Source organism: Hippopotamus amphibius, chromosome 5, assembly GCF_030028045.1.
Source record: "Hippopotamus amphibius kiboko isolate mHipAmp2 chromosome 5, mHipAmp2.hap2, whole genome shotgun sequence".
Taxonomy (NCBI): Eukaryota; Metazoa; Chordata; class Mammalia; order Artiodactyla; family Hippopotamidae; genus Hippopotamus; species Hippopotamus amphibius.
Genome location: NC_080190.1, coordinates 57,462,816 through 57,484,593, shown reverse-complemented (window position 1 = coordinate 57,484,593; position 21,778 = coordinate 57,462,816). Strand labels below are relative to the sequence as shown.

General features: G+C 48.9%; 1 protein-coding gene across 1 annotated transcript; it reads left to right on the top strand.

Annotated features, from left to right (window-relative positions):
• The first annotated feature begins 9,147 nt into the window (after window positions 1-9,147).
• Window positions 9,148-21,374, top strand: LOC130854032 (pulmonary surfactant-associated protein D-like). The gene is made up of 8 exons (XM_057736606.1): window positions 9,148-9,170; window positions 10,459-10,660; window positions 16,624-16,740; window positions 17,009-17,125; window positions 17,450-17,566; window positions 17,918-18,034; window positions 18,651-18,734; window positions 20,998-21,374. The coding sequence occupies exons 2-8, from the start codon at window positions 10,462-10,464 to the stop codon at window positions 21,372-21,374; spliced, it is 1,128 nt and encodes a 375-aa protein (XP_057592589.1). The 5' UTR covers window positions 9,148-9,170; window positions 10,459-10,461.
• The last annotated feature ends 404 nt before the right edge of the window (window positions 21,375-21,778 follow it).

Genomic DNA, 21,778 nt, shown 5'->3' with positions numbered 1-21,778 from the left:
ATGGAAATGAAATCACGAAGAAACAAATGGGACCTAATGAAACTTAACAGCTTTTGCACAGCAAAAGAAACCATAAACAAGACAGGAAGACAACCCTCAGATGAGAGAAAATATTTGCCAACGAAGCAACGGACAAAGGATTAATCTCCAAAATATACAAGCAGCTCATGAAGCTTAATACCAAAAAAGCAAATAACCCAATCCACAAATGGGCAGAAGACCTAAATAGACATTTCTCCAAAGAATACATGCAGATGGCTAACAAACACATGAAAAGATGCTCAACATCACTACTCATTAGAGAAATGCAAGCCAAAGCCACAATGAGGTATCACCTCATACCGGTCAGAATGGCCATCATCAAAAAATCTAGAAACAATAAATGCTGAAGAGGGTGTGGAGAAAAGGGAACCCCCCTGCACTGTTGGTGGGAATGTAAGTTGGTACAGCCACTATGGAAAAGAGTTTGGAGGTCCCTTAAAAAACTAAAAATGGAACTACCATATGACCCAGCAGTCCCACTACTGGGCATATAACCGAAGCAAACCATAATTCACAAAGAAACATGTACCATAATGTTCATTGCAGCACTGTTTCCAATAGCCAGGACGTGGAAGCAACCTAAATGCCCATTAACAGATGAACGGATAAAGAAGATGTGGCATATATATACAATGGAATATTACTCAGCCATAAAAAAGAATGAAATTGAGTTATTTGTAATGAGGTGGATAGACCTAGAGTTGGCCATACAGAGCAAAGTAAAAGTCAGAGAGAGAAAAACAAATACTGTATGCTAACTCATATATATGGGATCTTAAAAAAAAAAAAAATGGTACTGATGAACCCAGTGACAGGGCAAAAATAAAGACGCAGATGTAGCGAATGGACTTGAGGACACAGGGTTGGGTGGGGGGGGCAATGGGGAAGCTGGGACGAAGTGAGAGTATAGCTTTGACATATATACACCACCACATGTAAAATAGATAGCTTGTGGGAAGTTCCCACATAGCATAAAGAGACAAACTCGATGATGGGTGATGACTTGGAGGGCCAGGATAGGGAGGGTGGGAGGGAATCGTGGGAGGGTGGGGATATGTGTATAAATACAGCTAATTCATTTTGATGTACCTTAAAAATTGACACAGCATAGTAAAGCAATTATATTCCAATAAAGAGCTTAAATAAAAAAATTTTTTTTGAAAAAAATCAACAAACCTTTAGCTAAAGAAAAAAAGACTAAAACTGTAAATGAAAGAGAAAGCATCGCAACTGATACTATAGAAATACTCAGGAGCATAAGAGGCTATGAACAATTATATGCCAACAAATTAGATAACTTAGAAGAAATGAATAAATCCCTAGAAACACAAAACTGACCAAGACTGAATCAGAAAAAAATAGAAAATTTAAACAGACCAATAATAAAGAAATTGAAACAGTAATTTTAAAAAACCCAACACAGAATACCCCAGGACAAGATGGCTTCATTGCTGAACTCTACCAAACATTTAAAGAATTAATGCTGATTCTTCTCAAACCCTTCCAAACAACTGAAGAGAAAGACATACTTTCAAACACATTCTACAAGGCCAGCATTACCCTGATACCAAAGCCAGATAAGGACAGTACAAGGAAAGAAAACTGTAGACCCATATACCTGATGAATATAGATAAAGGATATTAGTAAACCAACTTCAAGAACACATTAAAAGCATTATCCATGATGACCAGGGGAGATTTATCCCTGGGATGCAAGGATGGTTCAACATATGCAAATCAACAAATATCATACATCTCATTAATAGAATGAAAGATAAAAATTACATGATCACCTCAATACATGTAGGAAAAGCATTTGTCAGAATAAAACATCCTTTCATGATTTAAAAACCCTTAACCTATTGCGTATAGAAGAAACACAACTCAACATAATAAAGGCCATATACGACAAACCCACAACTAACACTCTACTCAATGGTGAAAAATTGAAAGATTTTTCTCTAAGATCATTGTCAAGACAAGGATACCCACTCTCATCACTCTTATTCAATATAGCACTGGAAGTCCTAGCTAGGGCAATTAGGCAAGACAAAGAAATGAAAGGCTTCCAAATCAAAAAGAAGTAAATTGCCACCATTTCCAAATCATATAATTTTACATATAAAAAATCCAAAAGACTCAACCCAAAACTGTTGGAAATTTTAAAAACCTGTAAAGTTGAAAAATTTAAAAAAAAAAAAAAAAAAGAACATACAGAAATCAAGATTTCCATATATGAAAAGTGAAACATCTGAAAAAGATATGAAGGAAACTAGCCCATTTTAATAGCTTTAAAAACAATAAAATGCCTAGGAAAAAGGCATTAGGTTGAGTAACAGTCAGAGAAAGACAAATACTGTATGATATCCCTTATACATGGAATCTAAGAAAAGCCAAACTCATAAAAACAGAGTGAATGGTTACTAGGGGATTATGGGGGAGAGTTAGAACATGTTTTTCAACTGTACAAACTTTCAACAAGTGGTAAATATGTCCTAGAGATCGAATACATAGTATAGTGAATATAGATGATATATTGTAATCAGACATGCTAAGAGACTAGAACCTAATATTCCTTCCACTAAAAAGAAATTCTAATTATGTTTTGAGAGAGACCCTCCCTAATTATCACTACAGTGGTAATCATATTACACTATAAATGTATCTAGTTAACACATACACCTTAAATTTACACAATGCTGCATTTCAAATATACTACAATTAAAAAAGAAGAAAAAAATTGGCATTCTAGAAACAAAAATATAGGTATACTTGAATTTCTCTTTCATTGCCCCTCAGGGTCAAGGTAAAGAGACAATCTGGGCCAGCAATTTGGACTCAATATCTTATATCAGGTGTTTGGTAAGAAATTTTTGCATGTCATATCACACAATGTGAAGGATTAAATTAAAAAAAATAAATTTGTCTGTATCTTCTACCAGTGGAGGAGAACTTGGTTGGGGGCATTCACTGATGGGGGAAGGGAACTGTACTGGATATTCACCTCACAGTAGAAAATTAGGTCCCATGTGAACACTATAGAGAATTAAGCAGTAGGGTCAACTTTATCACGGAACATTGTCACTGATCACTGAAATCAATGCTACAGAATGATGAACAGTATATAGTATGAGGATTCTGGATTAAAAAAGTACCCATATTCCCAGTTGATAAACCAGGATTCCTTTTTGTACTACTTTTTGACACAGGACAGTTTACAGACCAGTAGAATAATTTAAAATGGAATAACCAATATAAAACAGAAAGAAAACAATGTATCTGGAGATCATAGAGACAGCTGGAAACAAAACAGTTGTTCTAGGAGAAGCCATATTCAGACTAGCAACAAATGAAGTAAAGCAATTTATTAGAGATCAGGGATTTTTCAAAAGTTATACTTCCCAATAAGCTATGGGTTACACGGACTGCAATCTGAGGGCACTTGAGGCAGAAGGTTTTTGTTTTTTTTTTTTTTTTTTTTTTTTGGCTGCACCAAGCGGCTTATGGGATCTCAGTTCCCTGACCAGGGAGTGAACCCGGCCCTGGCAGTGAGAGCCCGGAATCCTAACCACTAGGCCACCAGGGAACTCCCAAGAAGACATATTTCTCCTGATGCTCGCCTTCTGGGTGCCGAGACAGCATTTACTCAACTCCTAGTAGTGCATGTGCCTCCCTTGGGAACACATGGCCATAGGTGGCTGAGGGGCTCCAGGCCCATTTGCATGGATGGTCAAGAAGGAAAGTCCATGAAACAATGGAGGATTAGACTGGTTGGGCATGTTGTTTACCCTTTAGTCCTTATCTCCAAGGTACCACCTGTGCTGAAGCCTGCCTCTCTGGTAAGTCCTGCAGGGAGTCATTATGGAAACAGAGGTAACATGTGTGTATCAGCATCTTGGGCCTGAGGGCCCTAGGGGCCCACACAGACCCTGCCCCAAATCCACCCTCCCCTACCCCTCGGGATAACCTAATCATCTAGGGTCATTGGCCTCATCCTTGGTTGGGAGGGAGACACAATTGCCCCTGGTTGAGAACTGTTGTTCATATGTTATGAAGACAGTGGTTTGGGGTATATGAATTATGAAGCAGGTTTGAAGGTATAATTCAGAGTCTCTGAAAGACCCATTTGTATCTAAGAACCTATGATCCTGCTTCAACTGGCTGGCAAGACCCTGTGTTCTTATTTCTGTTCTCATGGATGGAGAGGAAATTCAACCTCATCAGGAGAACACCTTTCTTGATACAGCCTTGAAAGAAGAGTGTTGATTCCAGACTCAGGTGTTTTTCCCCTGGACTTGGTGGCTGCCTGTGTCTGAACGTCTGTCCATAAGAGACTGCAGTCATATCCAGTGGACACATGCACTGAAGGCATGCGTTTCAACCCATGCCTGAACCAGGAAAGGCATCTGAGCCAGAGAAGGTGATTCTTCATTTGAATCACAGCTCTTAGCAGACGGGGGAAAGGGTTTAAGGAATGCCTGTATACCCGAGGACTGGAGTATTCTGGTAGGGGAGGGGAGATAGATCACTATCTGCCCTAGGACTCCTAAAGTGGGAGATATGAAGACATCAACTCTCAGGAAACAGAAGGGCAAGAAAGGTAATAGTGTATGAGGAGCCTGGCATTCTAGCCAAGCAATGTAGGAGCCACACCTAGCCAAGTGTGAACAGTTGCACTGAATTTGCAAGGACCAGAAGAAATATATAAAAAGGATCCCCAAGATCAGGCATAATAGACATTGCCCTCTGCTTGACAGATCAGGGGGGAAACTCAGCTAGCATCTCACTTCTCCTGATGTCCATGGCTCCTTTTTCTGCCCTACATATGGTTTTACAACCAAAGAGCTCAGCACCCAGAGCAGAGCAGAAGCAGGTCTGTGAACACCCTGGCAGAGGCCCCAATGCCAGACCTGCCCTGACTGTTCCCTGGGACCAAAACCAAAGCAACCTGTCCACCACTGTCGGGCTGCACCTCGCAGACCTGCAAGCCTTGTAGATGCTCAGCCTTGAGACCAAAGAAAGAGCCAGAGACAGGGACAAAGATGTCAGTGGCTTATTGGACAGGGGATCTTACACATCCAAAGAAGGGTCCTAGAGCAACTCCCCACCATGCACGGCAGGCAGCACATGGCAGCAACCTTTGACACTCGGGGAGAAGGAGGCTACGAGTTATCGGGGGAATAGACATCAGGTTGGCCTATCAGTTACCATGGGAAGCAGCAGCTGGGGCAGGGCAAGCACTGCATGCCGTCAGCAGATACTAGTTAAGCCCTCTCATTAAGAGGATTGGATAGTCATGTGAGTGAAGCAGGGGCTGGTCGAGCAGGGGGTGTAGAGACAGCAAGAGAACAGCCACCTTGAGGGGCCTGACCACACCCTCCCCCCCTCCCTGCCCTGCATGACCCTTACCATCTTGGTCCGCCCCCCTTCTGCGATGTCCCTGGGGTCAGGTGTACAGAGGTGCACTGCCACCACACACCACAAACGCAATCAGACAACAGCAGCTAGAGACTACTGAGAGTCCAAGAGGTGGGGAAACTTTGCAGCCGGGTGCTTATCGGGTCAATTTTTCATGGAATTCCAGAGAGGACAATGGTGGTATCTTGCTGTAGACCCAGCAATCAGACTCATTTCACAGTGAGGCTGCTGTTGTCACCCAGTCCCCAAACAGATTCCCTCCGCTCAGACGAGAGACAAAATGGAAGATGTCAACAGGCCCAACCAGGGGACGATCATGACCGTTAGCAAAACAGAGGCAGTGACAGCCTTCTGACATGACACCCGCCTGCCTGTGGTTTTTCTCCTGGGCTGCAGCACCGTCCCCCCGGTCCACCGTCACTCCCGCAGCCTGTGCCAAATACTGCAGAGGGGGTATAACAGACCACAGCGGTACTGTAACGGTGTCTCTCTACAGCACAGGGCCGGGATTGATTACCTTGATAGTCTCAGGTGGGGCCAGGTAGAAGGTAGGTGAAATCTGTGAGCCCCTTTCCAGTCCGAATCCCCATGGGGTGGCAAACCCAAAGCAACGGGAACCTACCTGCCAGTCCCAGGCCACGTATAATATGTTCTCCTCAGGGTAGATATAGCGGCAAAAGTGAGTTATGTCCCGACCCTTAGTTGGCAATGGTCCTTGGGTGGTCAAGAGTAAACGCGGATGGTGTTGACTAGTTGCCTCTTGGTTAACACGGTGTCGGCACTGGGCTGATTGCTGCTGGAATGTTTAGTTACAAGTTTGTATGACTTGAGTTAGTCTCCTGGTTCACAGATTGAGAGAGCAGGTTTCCTGTCAATTGCTGTTTAAGTTGTGCACTCATTCTTCAAACAGCCCCGCAGCAGCAGGGGTTGTAGGGCAGGTGGAAATGCCAGTGGATGGCATTTTTATGGGCTCATTCATGAATTTCATGGCCGCTAAAGTGGGGTAGGCCTTCTGTTTCATCTTCCACCTGGTGTAAGGCTGTGTCAGCTGCATGTGGCTTTGCTCCATCACACTGGACTGCTGCTCTGCCCCTTCCGTAGCTGGGACCAGAAGCCCAAGGTTACTCTTATAATTTTGCTGTTGCGACAGGCCCCCACCAAACCCTTCGGGGTAACTGGCCACGTCCAATTCACAAGCCTGTCCCTGAGTTAATATCCCTCAAGCCTGTGTCTGTAATTGTTCAGGGGTGGTGGGTTGGGCATATGTTTGTATTGTGTAGATAACAAAAAAACCAAAAAGTCTCTTGTGTTTTGTGTGTAGTCATCAGCCCTTCCCCTGCAGTCAGATGAAGCACAAGCACCAGGCTGCTGGTTTTAAACTGGATGTACTCTGAGGTTCACAAGATGTCATCAACATAACAGAAGAGAAAGACTCATCTCAAGGCAGTCAGCTGCCACAGGGCGCCACATGCTGGTGGACGGCCACCCTGGATCACCCCCGCGACTCTCCCTTCCCCGTCCTCATTCCCCAACATCTCGCCACTCACAGGAGTTTCCCCAACCTTCTGGTTGACTCACCAACTGTTGGGCTGCAGCCCACAGGCCTGCAAGCCTTCTGGATGACCAGGCTTGAGAGCGAAGAAAGAGCCCAGGGACAGCAATAGAGACATCAGTGGCTTATTGAACAAGGGATCTTACACGTCCAAAGCAGAATGGTCCTAGTGCAATAACATACCGTGTCCGGCAGAGAGCAGGGAGACCATGGCAACAATCTTTGCTACTTGGGGGAGGAGGCTACATTTATAGGGGGAACTGACGTCAGGTTGGCTCATCAGTTACCAGGGAAACCAGCGGCTGGGGCAGGGGGCAGGCAGTTACTACTCAAACCCTCTCATTAAGAGGATTGGATAGTCATGTGCGTGAAGCAGGGACTGATCGAGCAGGGGATGAACAGAGAGCAAGAGAACAGCCATCTTGAACGGCCTGACCCCGCGTGGGCCCACGAGCTGGGAGTCTCAGCAGTAATGTGGACAAGCAGCTGGTACAATACCAGGGGCTACAGCTTAGCTCTGACGAAAGTGCAGCTGATGGGGTCCTCCAGGGGTGCAGATGTTGCTGCGGCTGCAGCACAGCACCAGTGACTAGCTCCCGAGGAAACTGTGCAGTCACCCTGGACGTTGTCTTGGGAAGACAGGGTGGTCCAGTGACCCTCTGCCTGAAAGCCATTATGATTCTTCTCACCTGTGTTGGCGGCCCTGAGGAAAGCAGAGGTTATCACTGCAACACCAGCGTCTGGGCTGGACCATAAATAGAACTGGTCTCTGTTGGAATGTGAAGTCACACAAGGGAAACACCGTATTCTGCGCTATAATGGGGTCCGAGGGCCTTGCGAGGGATGCATTTGACAGTCTAGGAGGTGGCAGTTAACAGAAGCCAGCTTGCAGGAAGAGACGAAGTATAGGACTCCTGAACTGAACGTCGCCGTAAATAAGGAGAGTGTGTCTAGCCATCAGCATCAGACTTGACAGTTAGGCTTTGCAGGGAGAGGAGAGCTAGGGTTCAGTTCAACCTCCAGGCTGACCTAGGTCTCTAGGGGCCACATGAACGTCCTAGAAGAGGGAGGGCCGTGGGTTAGTAATGGAAGAGCTCAAGCCTTAGGGGCCCAGGTGCTCTACTCTGGGAGCCTGCTTCCAAAATTGCAATATGGAAAGAGAAGAGCTTTCCCTACCAACTGAGGAAGGCTGGCATGATAGATTCCACAATAGGCAAGGAGCATCAAAACCCAGGAGCCAGTCAGCACCTGCAATGGGGTGGCCAAAGGAGAGGATTGGAGACCTGGGGTAGCTGGTGTGTAGACAGACCTAGGTGAAGGGTTGATGGAAGAGATGAAGTCATAGGGACCTAAAAGCAAGTGGAGATGCCAGCCACTGCCCCACAGTCACTGGGAGTTAGAGTTTCCTTGGGAATGGTTACAACAGTATATCAGCAGCTCCAGGAATCAAACTGGCCACTAGAGCCACATAATGGACAAACGCTTGCTAAAGAGGTGGGGAGATTTGGGCAAGCAAGTTAAGGGAAAGCCATACCATAAAAGGCATGTGGGGGGCTGTCCTACATGTAGAGCAGGAAGCAAAAGAGCTCCCCCAGCCACTGCCCCCCACAGGCTGCTGCCTTGGCAGCCCCTCCACCTGCCCCGCCCCTGTTCGGCTATACCAAGGAGCTGCAGGCTCTTTCCTAATATCTGAGCAGTACTGTGAACATGAAGGAGGAAGAGAAGTGGGCACAGCAGGTGCTGGCTCTTGGAGTCTGCAGATGCAGGCTGCTTTTGCAAGAGTTGTAGGTCATTGTGCAACTTGCTTGTCTTCTCAGGACCTCAGATTCCTGGACATCTGTGACATATAGACACGGGTGCTGCCATTTCTCACAGGGCTACAGTGAGGTGAAGATGAGATCGTGGGCTGAGGGTGCTCTATGAACGCTAAGGTGATGTGTGTGTGTAGTTTTATGAACTACACAGTGGCAAGTGTCCAGAACCCAGGTGGGGTGAAATTGAGTGAGTCAACAAGGAAGAAAATTGCCCTACTTCTTGATGAGAGTTCTCAGAAAACCGGGGCTGGGAGGCTCAGCTTACGGAGCAGGTATAAATAGCCAGCGCCTGCCCAGGAAAGTGGAATTTGCCTGAAGATTTTGAAGCCCTCAAGGAAGCAACTGTGAGTGTCTCTGTCCTTGCCTCTCGTTTTGTTTGCCCAAGGTGCACCGAAAATCTCTGGGCTGTGTGGGTGGTTTATGCTACTGGTGTTGAGGAAGGCAGGGGCTCTGTAGCTGTTCCGGTCTAGGAGGGTGGGTGGTGGAGGTGGGGGCCCAGTGGGGTAATAAGGGGCCCTCGTCACTCTGTCCCTTTGCTCGGCGGGAGATGTGTTTCCTGGGCTGGGAGAGGGTGGGTCAGTTGGATGTGACATCCAGCCAGACCTCAGATGCCATTGTCTGGAAGCTCCTGTGGAACATGCAACTCATCTTCCTTTTGGAAGGAGGTATTTTCTGGTCAGGAAGCCCCTGTTCTCCCACTACCACAGCCTGCCTGGTGACCCCCTGTCCTCTGCAGAGGTCCTCAGACTTTGTTCCCAGCCTCTGCAACTCCCATGAGCGCTATCCATGCTCATAACTTTACAGGTTCTGAGAGAGGAAAGGAGCCCAACATTGGGGGTGACCCAGGTCCTGCACCCACCCTGATCTCACTTAGCCTGAGTCTGTTTCTGATGGTAACCAGATGCCCTATTGGACATCGGCTCTTTCCTCCCCGCAAACTAACCATCCCCTTCCTCCATGAGGCCCCTGTCCCATGTCCTCTCAGGAGCCCTGGACAGGACCCTAGGTGTCCCAGGGGCTCTCCTCGTGGAGCCCAGGAATGGCAAATCACCTGGCAAACACTCAGGCATGCACCCATCCTGTGCTCAGGACTATGTCACCAAGCATTCAGGACTCTGGCTCTTTTTCAGACAGCACTGCAGACCACCAGTACCATCCATCCAAGGCAGCAAGTGAGAGGAAATGTGTTTGCCTTGTCAGAGCTAAGCTGGCCATCTTACTGGTATAGAAGGGGAGGAGGAGGTCCGGAGAGGGGAATGGTTCCTGGCTGTGGGCACTCAATGAGTTCTTCCTGATGAGACAGATGGCCTCAGTGAGGAATTCTACATCCTGGCCACAGTGCCCATGGCAGTGTCCAAGGGGTGTCATAGGAAGGGATGACACAGAGCATCTGAGAATAAGTTCCTGCTGCTGGCCACCTTGTCAGAGGTCCAGCTGATCAACTCATGCCCTCCCAGGCCAGACCTTATGCCCACCTTCTCCCTAAACTGCTAGCAGGGCCCTGCTGCCCTTGGCACAAGAGCAAGGGAGAGGAGGTAGGGGAAGTGCTTCTCCTGACCTCCAGGAGCTGGGCCAGCCCTAATCTGCTTCCTGACCAAGAGTATTTCCCCTTTCTTTCTGTCCTCTGCCCAGGACATGCTTCTCCTCCCTCTCTCCGTGCTGATCCTGCTCACACAGCCCCCAAGGTCTCTGGGAGCAGAAATGAAGATCTATTCCCAGAAAACACTGGCCAATGCCTGCACCCTGGTCATGTGTAGCCCCCCGGAGAATGGCCTGCCTGGTCGTGATGGACAAGATGGGAGAGAAGGCCCCCGAGGCGAGAAGGGGGAGCCAGGTAGAGCTGGGACCATGAGCTTGTCCTGGGGGGAAGGGGTGGACATTGGAACTGTAACCAACCCAGAAACTCTGGATATTCTCCTGTGGAAGCCTTGGAAATGGTCTTCTTCATGCAATGCGAGTGGGTTTCCCCCAGATATTCAGCACACTTAAAACACAGATTTACTGGTTGGCAAAGACTGGCTGCCCCGAGCCCCCAGCTCCATCACCAGCTGCCCTGACTCCTCCCCTAGGATCTCCTGCCTCCACCTCCCCAAGAATGAGCAAACAGTGAGTAAATGACTGGTATTTGGGGTCCTCTAGACCCTGCTCCAGAACTTAATTGCTATTCATTCTGAATGTATGATGCTTTACCAGGATGTTAAATATATTTAATATTTAATTAAACTTGACTCCATGAGAGCTGGGAAAGGATGAGGCTCTGTGGCCCATACTCAGGCCTGATCAAAAGGATTTTCCTTAAATACATTATGGAGAGAAGGAAAGGCAGCTCACATTTCATTGTCCAACCATGTGCTTGCATAACGTTAAAACTTGAGTCGTATATTTAATCTCACCAAAAGTTTTACAAGGGATGTATTAATCTCATTGGATAGGTGGGAAAATTGTGACACAAAGGTGCTAAGTGACACCCAACCTGGAAGGTGAAAAGGACACGGGCTTCTGCATCAGACACAGCTGGGCTTGACTGCTGGCTCCATCTCCATAGCAGGGACCCCCGGGGACAAGGCACTCAGAGTTTCTGAGTCTCAAGTGCTCACCTGTAGATGGAAATAATACCTACCACACAGGGACAAATAATCAGGCCAAGGCTTCATTTTTCTGTTGAGTCTTCAGGATAAAGCTGCATCTTCTTACTGTACCAATCAGGTGAATTCTCCTGTGGTTTCCAAAGGTACTGATTATTAACAGAATTGTTAATAATCAGAATTCCCCACAGGGGAAGATCTGGGTCTTATTGGCAAGAAGTGAGAATTCAATGAACCAGCAACAAGAAGGAGCGGATCCCCATGGCACTGGGCCGGGGCCATGCAGGGATCCACTGAGGTCTTTCTCTTTCTGGGGTTTGCATTGTGGTTGGGGAGGAAGGAAACAAACAGCATTTAAGCTGGAGAGAGCAGGTAACATCCCCAGGCCTGTAGGATAAGGCAAAGTATCTGTCTGTTCTTTACAGACAGGAAGTAGTCCTCAACATGAATGGGCTGGGGCTTGGAGATGGTGACCTGGAAGCGAACTCAGAAGAAGGGTGGTATTCAAGGTGCCAGCTCGCTCTAGCTCTCAGAAGGGCCCTGAAGTGAATGCTGGGGCAGGGAGTGGGGTGGGGAGCCTTTCCTACAGTGGCCCTCTGAGTGACATGGAGTGTGGCTTTCCCCCATTTTTTTTTTTTTTTTTGCCTTCAGCTCTTTATTGGAGTATAATTGCTTTACGATATTTTGCCAGTTTCCACTGTACAACAAAGTGAATCAGTTGTATTGATACAGATATCCCCATATCCCTCGCTCTTGAGCCACCCTCCCTTCCTCCCTAACCCACCCCCTAGGTCATCACCAGGCATCAAGTTGATCTCCCTGTGCTATGCAGCAGCTTCCCACTACCCTTCTGTATTAATTTGGTAGTGTGTATATGTCAATGCTACTCTCTCACTTCGTCCCAGCTTCCCCTTCCACCCCTGTGTCCTCAAGTCCGTTCTTTGCGTCTGCGTCTTTATTCTTGCCCCACCACTAGTTTAATCAGTATCGGTTTTTTTAGATTCCATATATATGCCTTAGCATACAGTATTTGTTTTTCTCTTTCTGACTTCCTTCACTCTATATGACAGACTCGAAGACCTCCCTTTCCTGTGCATTCCAAGCCTGACCTTGGGTCGGTGCTTGGAGAGAGAACACTGCACAATCAGGCTAAGGACCAGGCTCCACTCTGGCTCCTCAGCTCCAGGTACTTTCCTCATTCAACTGTTACAGGGTTGAGAATTTCCTGCAGGTCGGAGCATCCTCAGAATCCTGACTCAGTAGATCTGGGTTGGGTCAGAGCCTGCACTAGTGACAACCTCCACTACAGATTCTGGTGCACGAGGTCCCAAGAACCTGCTGTAAAGGACAAGATGGGCCTGAGAGGAGAGACAGAGGGAGAGGGTGGAGCCAGGTCACTTGGTGATGCCCCAGACATTTCATGCAGGGCCAACAAGACCTGGACCCTGCTTGGGGGGCTGTATTTCCAGGGACAATTCCCTCATTCCTCAGCACCTCCAAGACTCCTGCCCAGCAGGATTCAGTGAGACAGTCCCTCCAGGGGCTCACATCTCCTTTGGAGTAAATCCTCACACCCCACAGCAGCCCTCAAGGCCACCCTCCACCCCTGCTGATCTCCGATCTCATTTCCTTCCACTCCGGCCACACTGCCTGGGCTCTGACCACACTGGCTCCTCGCTGGTCCCTAAGCAGCTTCAGCCCCTGCCTCCTCAGGGCCCTGTCCTTGCTCTTCCCATACACATCCCATAGCTCTGTCCCCACCTCCTTCACGGCTTTACTCACAGACAGAGTCCTGCTCTGACCCTCCTATTCAGAAGACACCCCCACCAGTACTCTGTGCTTTATTTTTCCTCTCTGGCACATATTCTGATCTGATAAATTCTCATTTGTTGTCCATTTTAATATTGATTGTCTGTTGCTATGCAGTTGAGTTTGAGCTCCATGAGGAAGAGATTTGGTTTTTGTCTGTTTCTTTTACTAATATAATCCCAGCACTTAGGACAGTGCCTTGTACCTTGGACAAGCTTAGTGAGTACTTGTGGAATAAATGAATGTAAATTGCCAAGAAAGGAGGAATTTTAAGTGCAGTCAAGACAGGCCAGAGTGCTGATTCATAAAGCTTCACTGCAGGTGGCAGTAAGGTACAGGGCTAAGACTCCGGGGGCTGCTAGGATGCAAAATGAGTGCTGTGGGAGGCATGGTGCTTGCTGCTGAGAACTGGGTCCCTTCCTCCACCGCAGTGCTCTCACGGCCTCCACGGTTTATGCACAAGCATGGGCAACCTCTAACACTTCCTTCTAAGGAGTGGCTTTTCTCCCGTGTACCTGCTGCCACCGCAGCCTGGAGGGAGCCCAACAGAGGCTCAGCGAAGAACCAGGGCATCTCTGCCCGAGCACAGGGCACTGTGGGATTGGGATGTGAGGCCCACCCTCTATGCCTCCATTTCATGCCTCCCCTAGAGACCATTGTAACTAAAAGCAGGACAGAATGCCCAGCACAAAGGCTCTCAGCCACCCATCAAATGCACAGTCTCCCACCACCAGCACATGCTTGGCCCAGGCAGCCCTGGCCCTTCCTGTTCTGGGAGAATGGTTTCCAAATCTGAAATGTCACCTCTCCTCTCCAAGTCTCTCTACATCCTCCTCAGCCTTGAAGTCCTGTTTCCTCCGAGTATGTGTGTGTGCCGGGGTTGGGGATGCTGGGATGGGACAAGGGACATCTCATCAACTGTCTTCCTCACTCGTTACCCATACCTCACAGTTTAAAATTTGAAGACAATTCCCTTGCAGACCAGGACCTGGTGCTAACATTTACATCCTGCTCAGTGCTCAGCAAAAAGTTAGGTTCCACAGATCGTTTCCCAGTGAGCTAATAAATGAAATAATGAGGAAATGAACAAAGAAGTGAATGAACAGGTTCGCGTTTCTTCTCTTGTCTTTTTGCACATGAATACTTTATTCACAACAGCCAAAAGATGGAAACAACCCAAGTGTCTATCAGCGTTTATCCATGGTGCATGGATAACAAAATGTGTTGTATTCACACAATAGAACATTGCTCAGCCTTACAAAGGAATGAAGTACCGACATGTGCTACAAATTGGATGAGCCTCAAGAACGTCATTCTGAGTTAAAAAAAGCCAGACACAAAAGGTCATGTATTGTATGTATTTATATAAAATATCCAGAATAAATAATAGAGATAGAAAGCAGAGTAGTGGTAGCCGGACCTGGGAGGAGGCAGGGAGGGAGCGATTGATGGGTATGAGGTTTTCTTTCGGGTTGATGGAATATATTTGAACTAAAGAGAGGTGGTAGTTGCACAATGTTGTGAATGTGCTAAATGCCACTGAATTACATACTTTAAAAAGGTTAATTTTAGGGAATTCTCTGGCATCCAGTGCTTGGGGCTTAGCGCTCTCACTGATAGGCCCCAGGTTTGATCCCTGGTCTGGGAACTTAGATCGCACAGACGCATGGTGCAGCAAAAAAAAAAAAAAAGAGGTTAATTTTATATTTCATGAATTTCCTCTCAATGAAAATAACCAAACTCACAGAATTGAGTGTAAAATTCTTAAACCACGGTAAATCTCTTGTAATTTCAGACTTAAGGAGCCTTTCTTGAGAGAACATGTCTTTTTTAAAATGTTTGGTCTATTTTTCAATTCAAAAATAATGTGGTCACTAAAGATAAAAGAAGGAAATTAAAATTACTTTCACTATGCCACTTAGAAAGAACAGCTGTGAACACTCTTGTATACGCTGTTCTTGTGGTTTTCCCATGTGTGTTACACGTGCACACACTTTACACACACAGACATATTTATGAAACCAAATCATATTAAATAGTGTTTATAGCATACTTTTATCATGTCATGATGCATAATAATTTGGTCAATTTTCTATAGTTTAAGAGCATGTTACATAGCTTTTTCTCTTTTTATTAAATCTTCATTGATACATAATATTGTATTAGTTTCAGGTATACAACATAATGATTTTATATTTGTGTATATTGTGAAATGATCATCACAATAAGTCATGTCAAAATCCATCAACACACATAGTTACAATTTGTGTGTGTGTGTGATGAGAACTTTTAAGATCTATGCCCTTAGCAACTTTCAAGCATGCAATGCACTATTATGAAGTATACTAACCTTGCTCTACATTACATTCCTAGGACTTACACGTTTTATAATTCAAAGTTTGTACCTTTTGACTACTGTTACCCATTCTGTTCACTCCCCAACCCCATCTTTAGCAACCACCAATCTGTTCTCTGTATCTATCCGTACATTGTATTTGTTTCTTCAGATTCCACATATGAGATCCTACGGTACCTCTCTTTTTTTTTAACTTATTTCACTTAGTATAATGCCCTCAAGGTTCACCTATGTTGTGGCAAATGGCAAGATTTCATTCCTTTTTATGGCTGAATAATGCTCCACTGTATATACCCCTTGCATTTTCTCCATTCATTCATCCATCGACAGATATTAAAGGTCGAGGCTGCTTCCATGTCCTGGCTACCATAAACAATGCTGCAATGAACTTGGGGGTACATATATCTCTTCAAGTTAGTGTTTTCATTTTCTTTGGTTAAATACTCAGAAGTGGAATTGCTGGATTGTAGGTAGTTCTGTCTTTAAATTTTTGAGGAACCTCCATAATATTCTCCATAGTTGCTGTACCAATTTACACTCCCACTAACAGTGCACAAAGTTTCGCTTTTCTCCACATCCTCCAACACGTGTTCTTCACTGTCTTTTTGATAATAGCTATTCTGACAGGTGTGATGTGATAGCTTGTGGTTTTGATTTATATTTCTCTGGTGATTAGTGTCAGGAGTGATTTCCGATATAAACTTTGGTTCTGGGAAGGGGGAGGCCAAGGAGTGCATGATCCAGGGTGAAAGCTGACAGACTGCCTGCCATAAATACTGTGGCCTTGGGGCAGGGGAAGGGGCATTGTGTGCAAAGTCAGGCAGGTCTTGGTTTGCATCTGCCTCCAACCCTGGCAAGCCTCTTTCTTCACCTGTAAAATGGGGATGTGGACACCTCCTTCCTGAATCACCACTGGACCAAGTCACGGGCAGGTGGAGTGTCTACACCCTATAGAACCCTGAAGGAATGCCAGGGGCCTGACCCTTGGGCAGCTGGCTCCTCCTGGGCCTGGGGCCAGGTTCATGCCCATTTCTTCTGTGGCTACAGGTTTGCCAGGACCTGCAGGACGAGCAGGGATGCCTGGCCCAGCTGGCCCAGTTGGGCCCAGAGGGGACAATGGCTCTGCTGGAGAACCCGGACCCAAGGGAGACACTGGACCGTCTGGTGAGCAGCTGGGCATGGACTGCAGGGGTCTGCAGGTGTGTGCTGCCACTAGGACATGCCAGGAGGCATGCACAGATTCTACCCGAGGAGGAAGGCAGAAGGTCGTTCAGAAGGTGGCCCTGGGTGATTTCTGGGAAGCCTGGAGCTGCTGTGGGGCGACATCTTTAGGAGGCTGCTGCCTGTCTGACTTCTACTGCTGCCCCATCTTTGATGCGTTCCACTTGAAAGGAGATGGAGTGTCACTGACTGCGCTGGTCCTTTCCCCCAGGGCCTCCAGGACCTCCGGGTATGCCTGGTCCAGCTGGAAGAGAGGGTCCCTCAGGGAGGCAGGGGAACATGGGACCTCCAGGCACACCAGGCCCCAAAGGAGAGACTGGACCCAAAGGTAGGTGGTTGGTGTGTGGCGGGTGTGGGAGGGAGAAGGGAGGGGTGAGAGTGGCAGACTGTGATGGGGCCTCAAGTATGTGCAGAGTGCCTGGAAAAGCCTGGACCAGCTGTGCCGGGTAGGCCTTGCCATGGCCTCTCCCCTCAGGTTCTCACACTGATCCTGTGTCCCCGATACCCTCCCTGGAGGAGGCCGGGCAGTAAGGAGGAGTCTCCCAGGTCACTCTCTCACCTGGAGCCATGGGAGAAAAGCTCTGCTACTGAGGAAATGATATGTGCTGAGCGCATGCTCATCCATGCTCCTCCCGACGTGTTCCTTCCTCAGGAGAAGTGGGTGCCCCAGGCCTGCAGGGCTCTCCTGGGACGAGAGGCCCCCCAGGTCTTAAAGGAGAGAGAGGTGCCCCCGGTGAGCGCGGAGGCCCTGGAAGTGCTGGGGCGGCAGGTGAGCGATGGAAGCGGGGCTGGGCTCCTGTTCCCCTGCGCCCCCCGCCGCCACCCACCAGGTCAGAGCTGGCATCCGGGTGTTAGCCCGTGTGGGGCTCTGGGAGCTGTCGGTCTCTAGAAGAGGGAGGTGTGAGCAGCAGGGACCGTGTTTATACAGTGAAGGTTGGTTGTTGGGTGACGGGGACAGTCAGTGTACAGAGAGGATGCAGGGCTGGCTCCCGGGCACAGAGGGACACATGTATGTGGGGGGGGGGGTGTATTGCTGGGCGAGAGGACAGTCCATGTCCTGGGGGAGGAGAAAATGCTGGAACAGGTGTCCAGAACTCAAGCAACTCTTCTCTGGTCCCAGGGCCTGCTGGAGCCATGGGTCCACAGGGACCTTCAGGAGCCAGGGGCCCCCCCGGACTGAAGGGGGACAGAGGTGCTCCTGGAGAAAGAGGAGCAAAGGGAGAGAGTGGGCTCCCAGGTAAGGAAGCTCTGGGGGCCCCCACAAGGTTGCGGGTGGAGAGGGAGGAGTGGGAGGAAGCCCTTCCAGCCCCTCCTCTCAGGGGTCCCCATTAGTCACAGGTGGGGGTGGAAGCAGGAAACACTGTCAGGCTGGAAGGTGAGGAGGTCTCTGGTCTTAACCTCTAAGACTCGCTGGAGGGCAAGCTGACTAGTTTTTCCATCTGATCTTTGGGACAAGCACACCTCCCTCTCCAATTCATCACATAGCTTTGAACTTCAAATAAGTCTATGGATGGGAAGTACTTGACTGTGTGTATTCCTCTCCCTGCTCCCCACCAAAAGGAAGTGCTATGAGATTCCTAGAATTTGGAATGAAAACGTCATCTGTTTCAGTGTCTGTGTGGTGCAGGGACCTGCTCGTGGGATACTGTTCACAGCAGAACCACAGCAAATCCAGTGGGCATCAGAGGCCAGCTATGTCAGCAGATGAGGGCTTCCTTGGGGCCTGGCCCAGTTCTTTACCACCCCCCCCCCCCCATATGCCTGCAACTGGGAATCCTTCCCTTGAGGCCTGGGCTCTGAGCTGATCCCAGGCTGTTCTGGACCCGCCTTCACTGGGCCTCTCTCTCCTGCAGACATCACTGCTCTGAGGCAGCGGGTGGAGACCTTACAGGGACAGCTACAACACCTCCAGAATGCCTTCTCTCAGTATAAGAAAGGTGAGTTCCCGGACCTGAACCTGAGCCAGGCACCCAGGGTGGGAATCAGACTGGGTCTGGGACTTGGCTTGGAGTTGGCTGGGCTTGGGTTGAAAACTGGCTAGACCATGTTTAGGACTGGACCTAGAAGTTGGGCAGGCAGTGGGGCTAAGGACGGGCTGGGACACAGCAGCGTAGGCACGTCCTCCAGGAGCTGCAAGTAGATGCAAGGGAGGAGGAAGAGGATGCGGTCCATATCACTAGTTCAGCAGACCTTCACCCCTGCCCACTAGGGCAGGGCCCCATGATAGACAAGGGGAACACTCAACCTAGGATGCATTTCTTCCCTCTGTGGGGCCAGGTGGGCACGAGCCCAGAGAGGCAGCTGCACAGCCCAAGGCAGCAGAGAATCCAGACACTGTCTAGAGAGTGGGGGCTTGCATGCTGCCCATGGGGTTCAAGCCTGGTGGGGCCCTGACCTTTGTGTGTAGCCAACAAGTATCTCACCCTAAAGGTGCCCCTGGGTCTGGCAGGGGCAGGCTGCCTCTGGGCTCCGGCCAGAGCTGGACTCTCCCTGCACATCCTTGGGTGTTTAAAGCAAAGATTCTTCCCTAAGCCTGGAGTCCTAAGGAGGCAGAGGCCTCCTGGAATGCACACCTGAGTGTCCTGTGCCTCTCAGACTCTCCGCCTCAGTCCCCAACTCCCTTCCTCCTTCTCTGCTCTCCCCGACATCAGCTAGGAGGCCCCATCATTCATCAAACCTCACTGATCCAGAATAAGAAGAGTTTTCCGAAGGAGTAGAGCATAAAGGGGCCTGCTTGGCTGAGACAGAGGGTTAGCCCCTAAGGACTCAAGCCAACTAAGTACCTAAGAAGTAAGGATGAGAGTTGCCAGCATTTGCTATGTCTTCCTCCTTCCACACACACGTCTGCATACCTATTCACTAGCTCACATGCACACTGAGGCAAACAAGAACGTGGGCATATGCACCAGCCACGTGTGTGTACTTGAACACCATCATTCACCCACACCATCTACATACATGAGCACACACACACATATTCACACACAAATATTCCAGAGGGATCTTAAGTCTTCCCATGTACCTTCAGATGGATACATGGACATAGGCACACACACGCATACCCACCAGATGCATGGGACACAAACCCAATCATGGCACAAGAACTTGCACTGCCCTTGCCCAGGGCTGCTCTGGGTGCCATCCTGACCCTGGGAGAATCTGGCCCCTGAGTCCTTGTTGAAGCTACTCAGAGAAGAAGGGTAAGGGGTCAGGGTGAAGCCTGGATTCCTAACCAGTCCAGTGAGCCCTCTTGGGAGCCCTGAAGATTTCCATGCAAGAGCCTAGAAATCAAAGGGATGGGGATGGGATGGAATAATAAGAGATACTTAACATGTCACACAGGTGATGCTTTTCTGTTGTACACCCCTACTTTAGAAATAAGAAATGGGAAACCCTGTAAAGGGAAGTGACTTTCCCTTGCCCACCCTAGAGCATCATTGACAGGTTGGGGCTGAACACATGGCCTTCTGATTCCCAAACAAGGCTCTCTACAGCCCCCATCCCACCCCTGCCGCCCTCCCCCCCACTCAGACCTCTCAGATGCCTTCATTCCCTGCCCATCATTCCAGGGAGCCTTACTGGCTGGGGCATCACCTGCAAGCATATTGAGACAAACACTGGGCTGCCCCCAGTGCAGAGATTAGCATGTTGCTGCTCTCAGATGCCCCACCCTCTCCTCGCCTTTCCCCTCACCCCACCACACAGCACAGACCCCCCTTTGATAACCCCACGTGCCCAGCCATCATGCAGGGGTGAGAGTGAGCCCCCTTCATGGTGTTTTCCACAGTCTCAGGAACTGCCCCAGGGCTGCACAGTGTCATTCCCTTGGGCAAAGTCATTCCAGTCTACACAGTAATTGAAGCATCAATTCTTGCACATGACACGGGGAGGAACAGAAAGTGCACATCTAAGCGTTAGTGTCACATCCAACAAGGTTTAATCCTCACTCTGCATTTGACAGTTGTGTGACTTTGGGCCTCTTCCATAAGCTCCCTGAGTTCCAGGGTCCTCACCTGCCAATGGAGACCACAGCACCACTCACAGGGCACATCCTGGAGCTAGGGCTACTCTGGAGCCAAGTGCCTCACTTTCGTCCTATCTGGTGCCCTGGTGCCCTGGATGGGAGGCTGGGGGGCTCTGGTTGGAGTGTGAAGGTCCAGGTACTGCCAAAACCCCAACCTCACTATCCTCTTCCCCTAGTGGAGCTCTTCCCTGATGGCCGGGGTATCGGGGAGAAGATCTTTAAGACAGGAGGCTTTGAGAAAACTTTTCAGGATGCACAGCAGGTATGCACACAGGCTGGGGGACAGTTGGCCTCCCCACGCTCTGCAGCTGAGAACGAGGCCGTGAGACAGCTGGTCACAGCCCACAACAAGGCTGCTTTCCTGGGCATGACTGACATCAGGAAGGAGGGCACGTTCACCTACCCTTCTGGGAGGACTCTGGTCTATTCCAACTGGGCCCCCGGGGAGCCCAATGATAACAAAGGCTCAGAGGATTGTGTGGAGATGTATACCAGTGGCAAGTGGAACGACAAGTCCTGTGGAGAACAGCGCCTCGTGATCTGCGAGTTCTGAGCCCCAGGGGAGGGTGGGGCAGTGCCCAGAGCTGCGTGCTGCCAATGTCCCTATAAAATACTGACCCTCTGCTGCCCAGGGCTTCTGCACAGAGCCAGGGGATGTGGCCAGAGGCAGGGATTCTATGGAACGCCTCCCTCAAAATAAAGTTCTAAACTGGCTTCACACAAAGACTACATGTCAGAGGAAAAGGAGTCCAGCCTGCTTTCCCAGGGGCAAGGGCTACATGACATCTCCAAGATGTCCCTGTCACAAAATCCAGTGTCTCCCCCTCAGCCCTCCACCGCCTCCAACCACCGGACGCACTTGACAGCTGAGCACTGCCTCCTCCTTCCCTTGCCCTCCTCTGCTGGCAATTTGCTTCTCCTTCTGGCTGCTCTGCATCAGGCTCTTTAACTCATCCT

What these genes read in the sequence shown, in the direction of transcription:
- LOC130854032 (XM_057736606.1), top strand. Translation starts at nt 10,462, where the DNA reads ATGCTTCTCCTCCCTCTCTCCGTGCTGATCCTGCTCACACAGCCCCCA. An exon ending in TGGAAGTGCTGGGGCGGCAG is followed by an intron (nt 17,567 to 17,917) that starts GTGAGCGATGGA and finishes CTCTGGTCCCAG; the next exon opens with GGCCTGCTGGAGCCATGGGT. An exon ending in GGGAGAGAGTGGGCTCCCAG is followed by an intron (nt 18,035 to 18,650) that starts GTAAGGAAGCTC and finishes TCTCTCCTGCAG; the next exon opens with ACATCACTGCTCTGAGGCAG.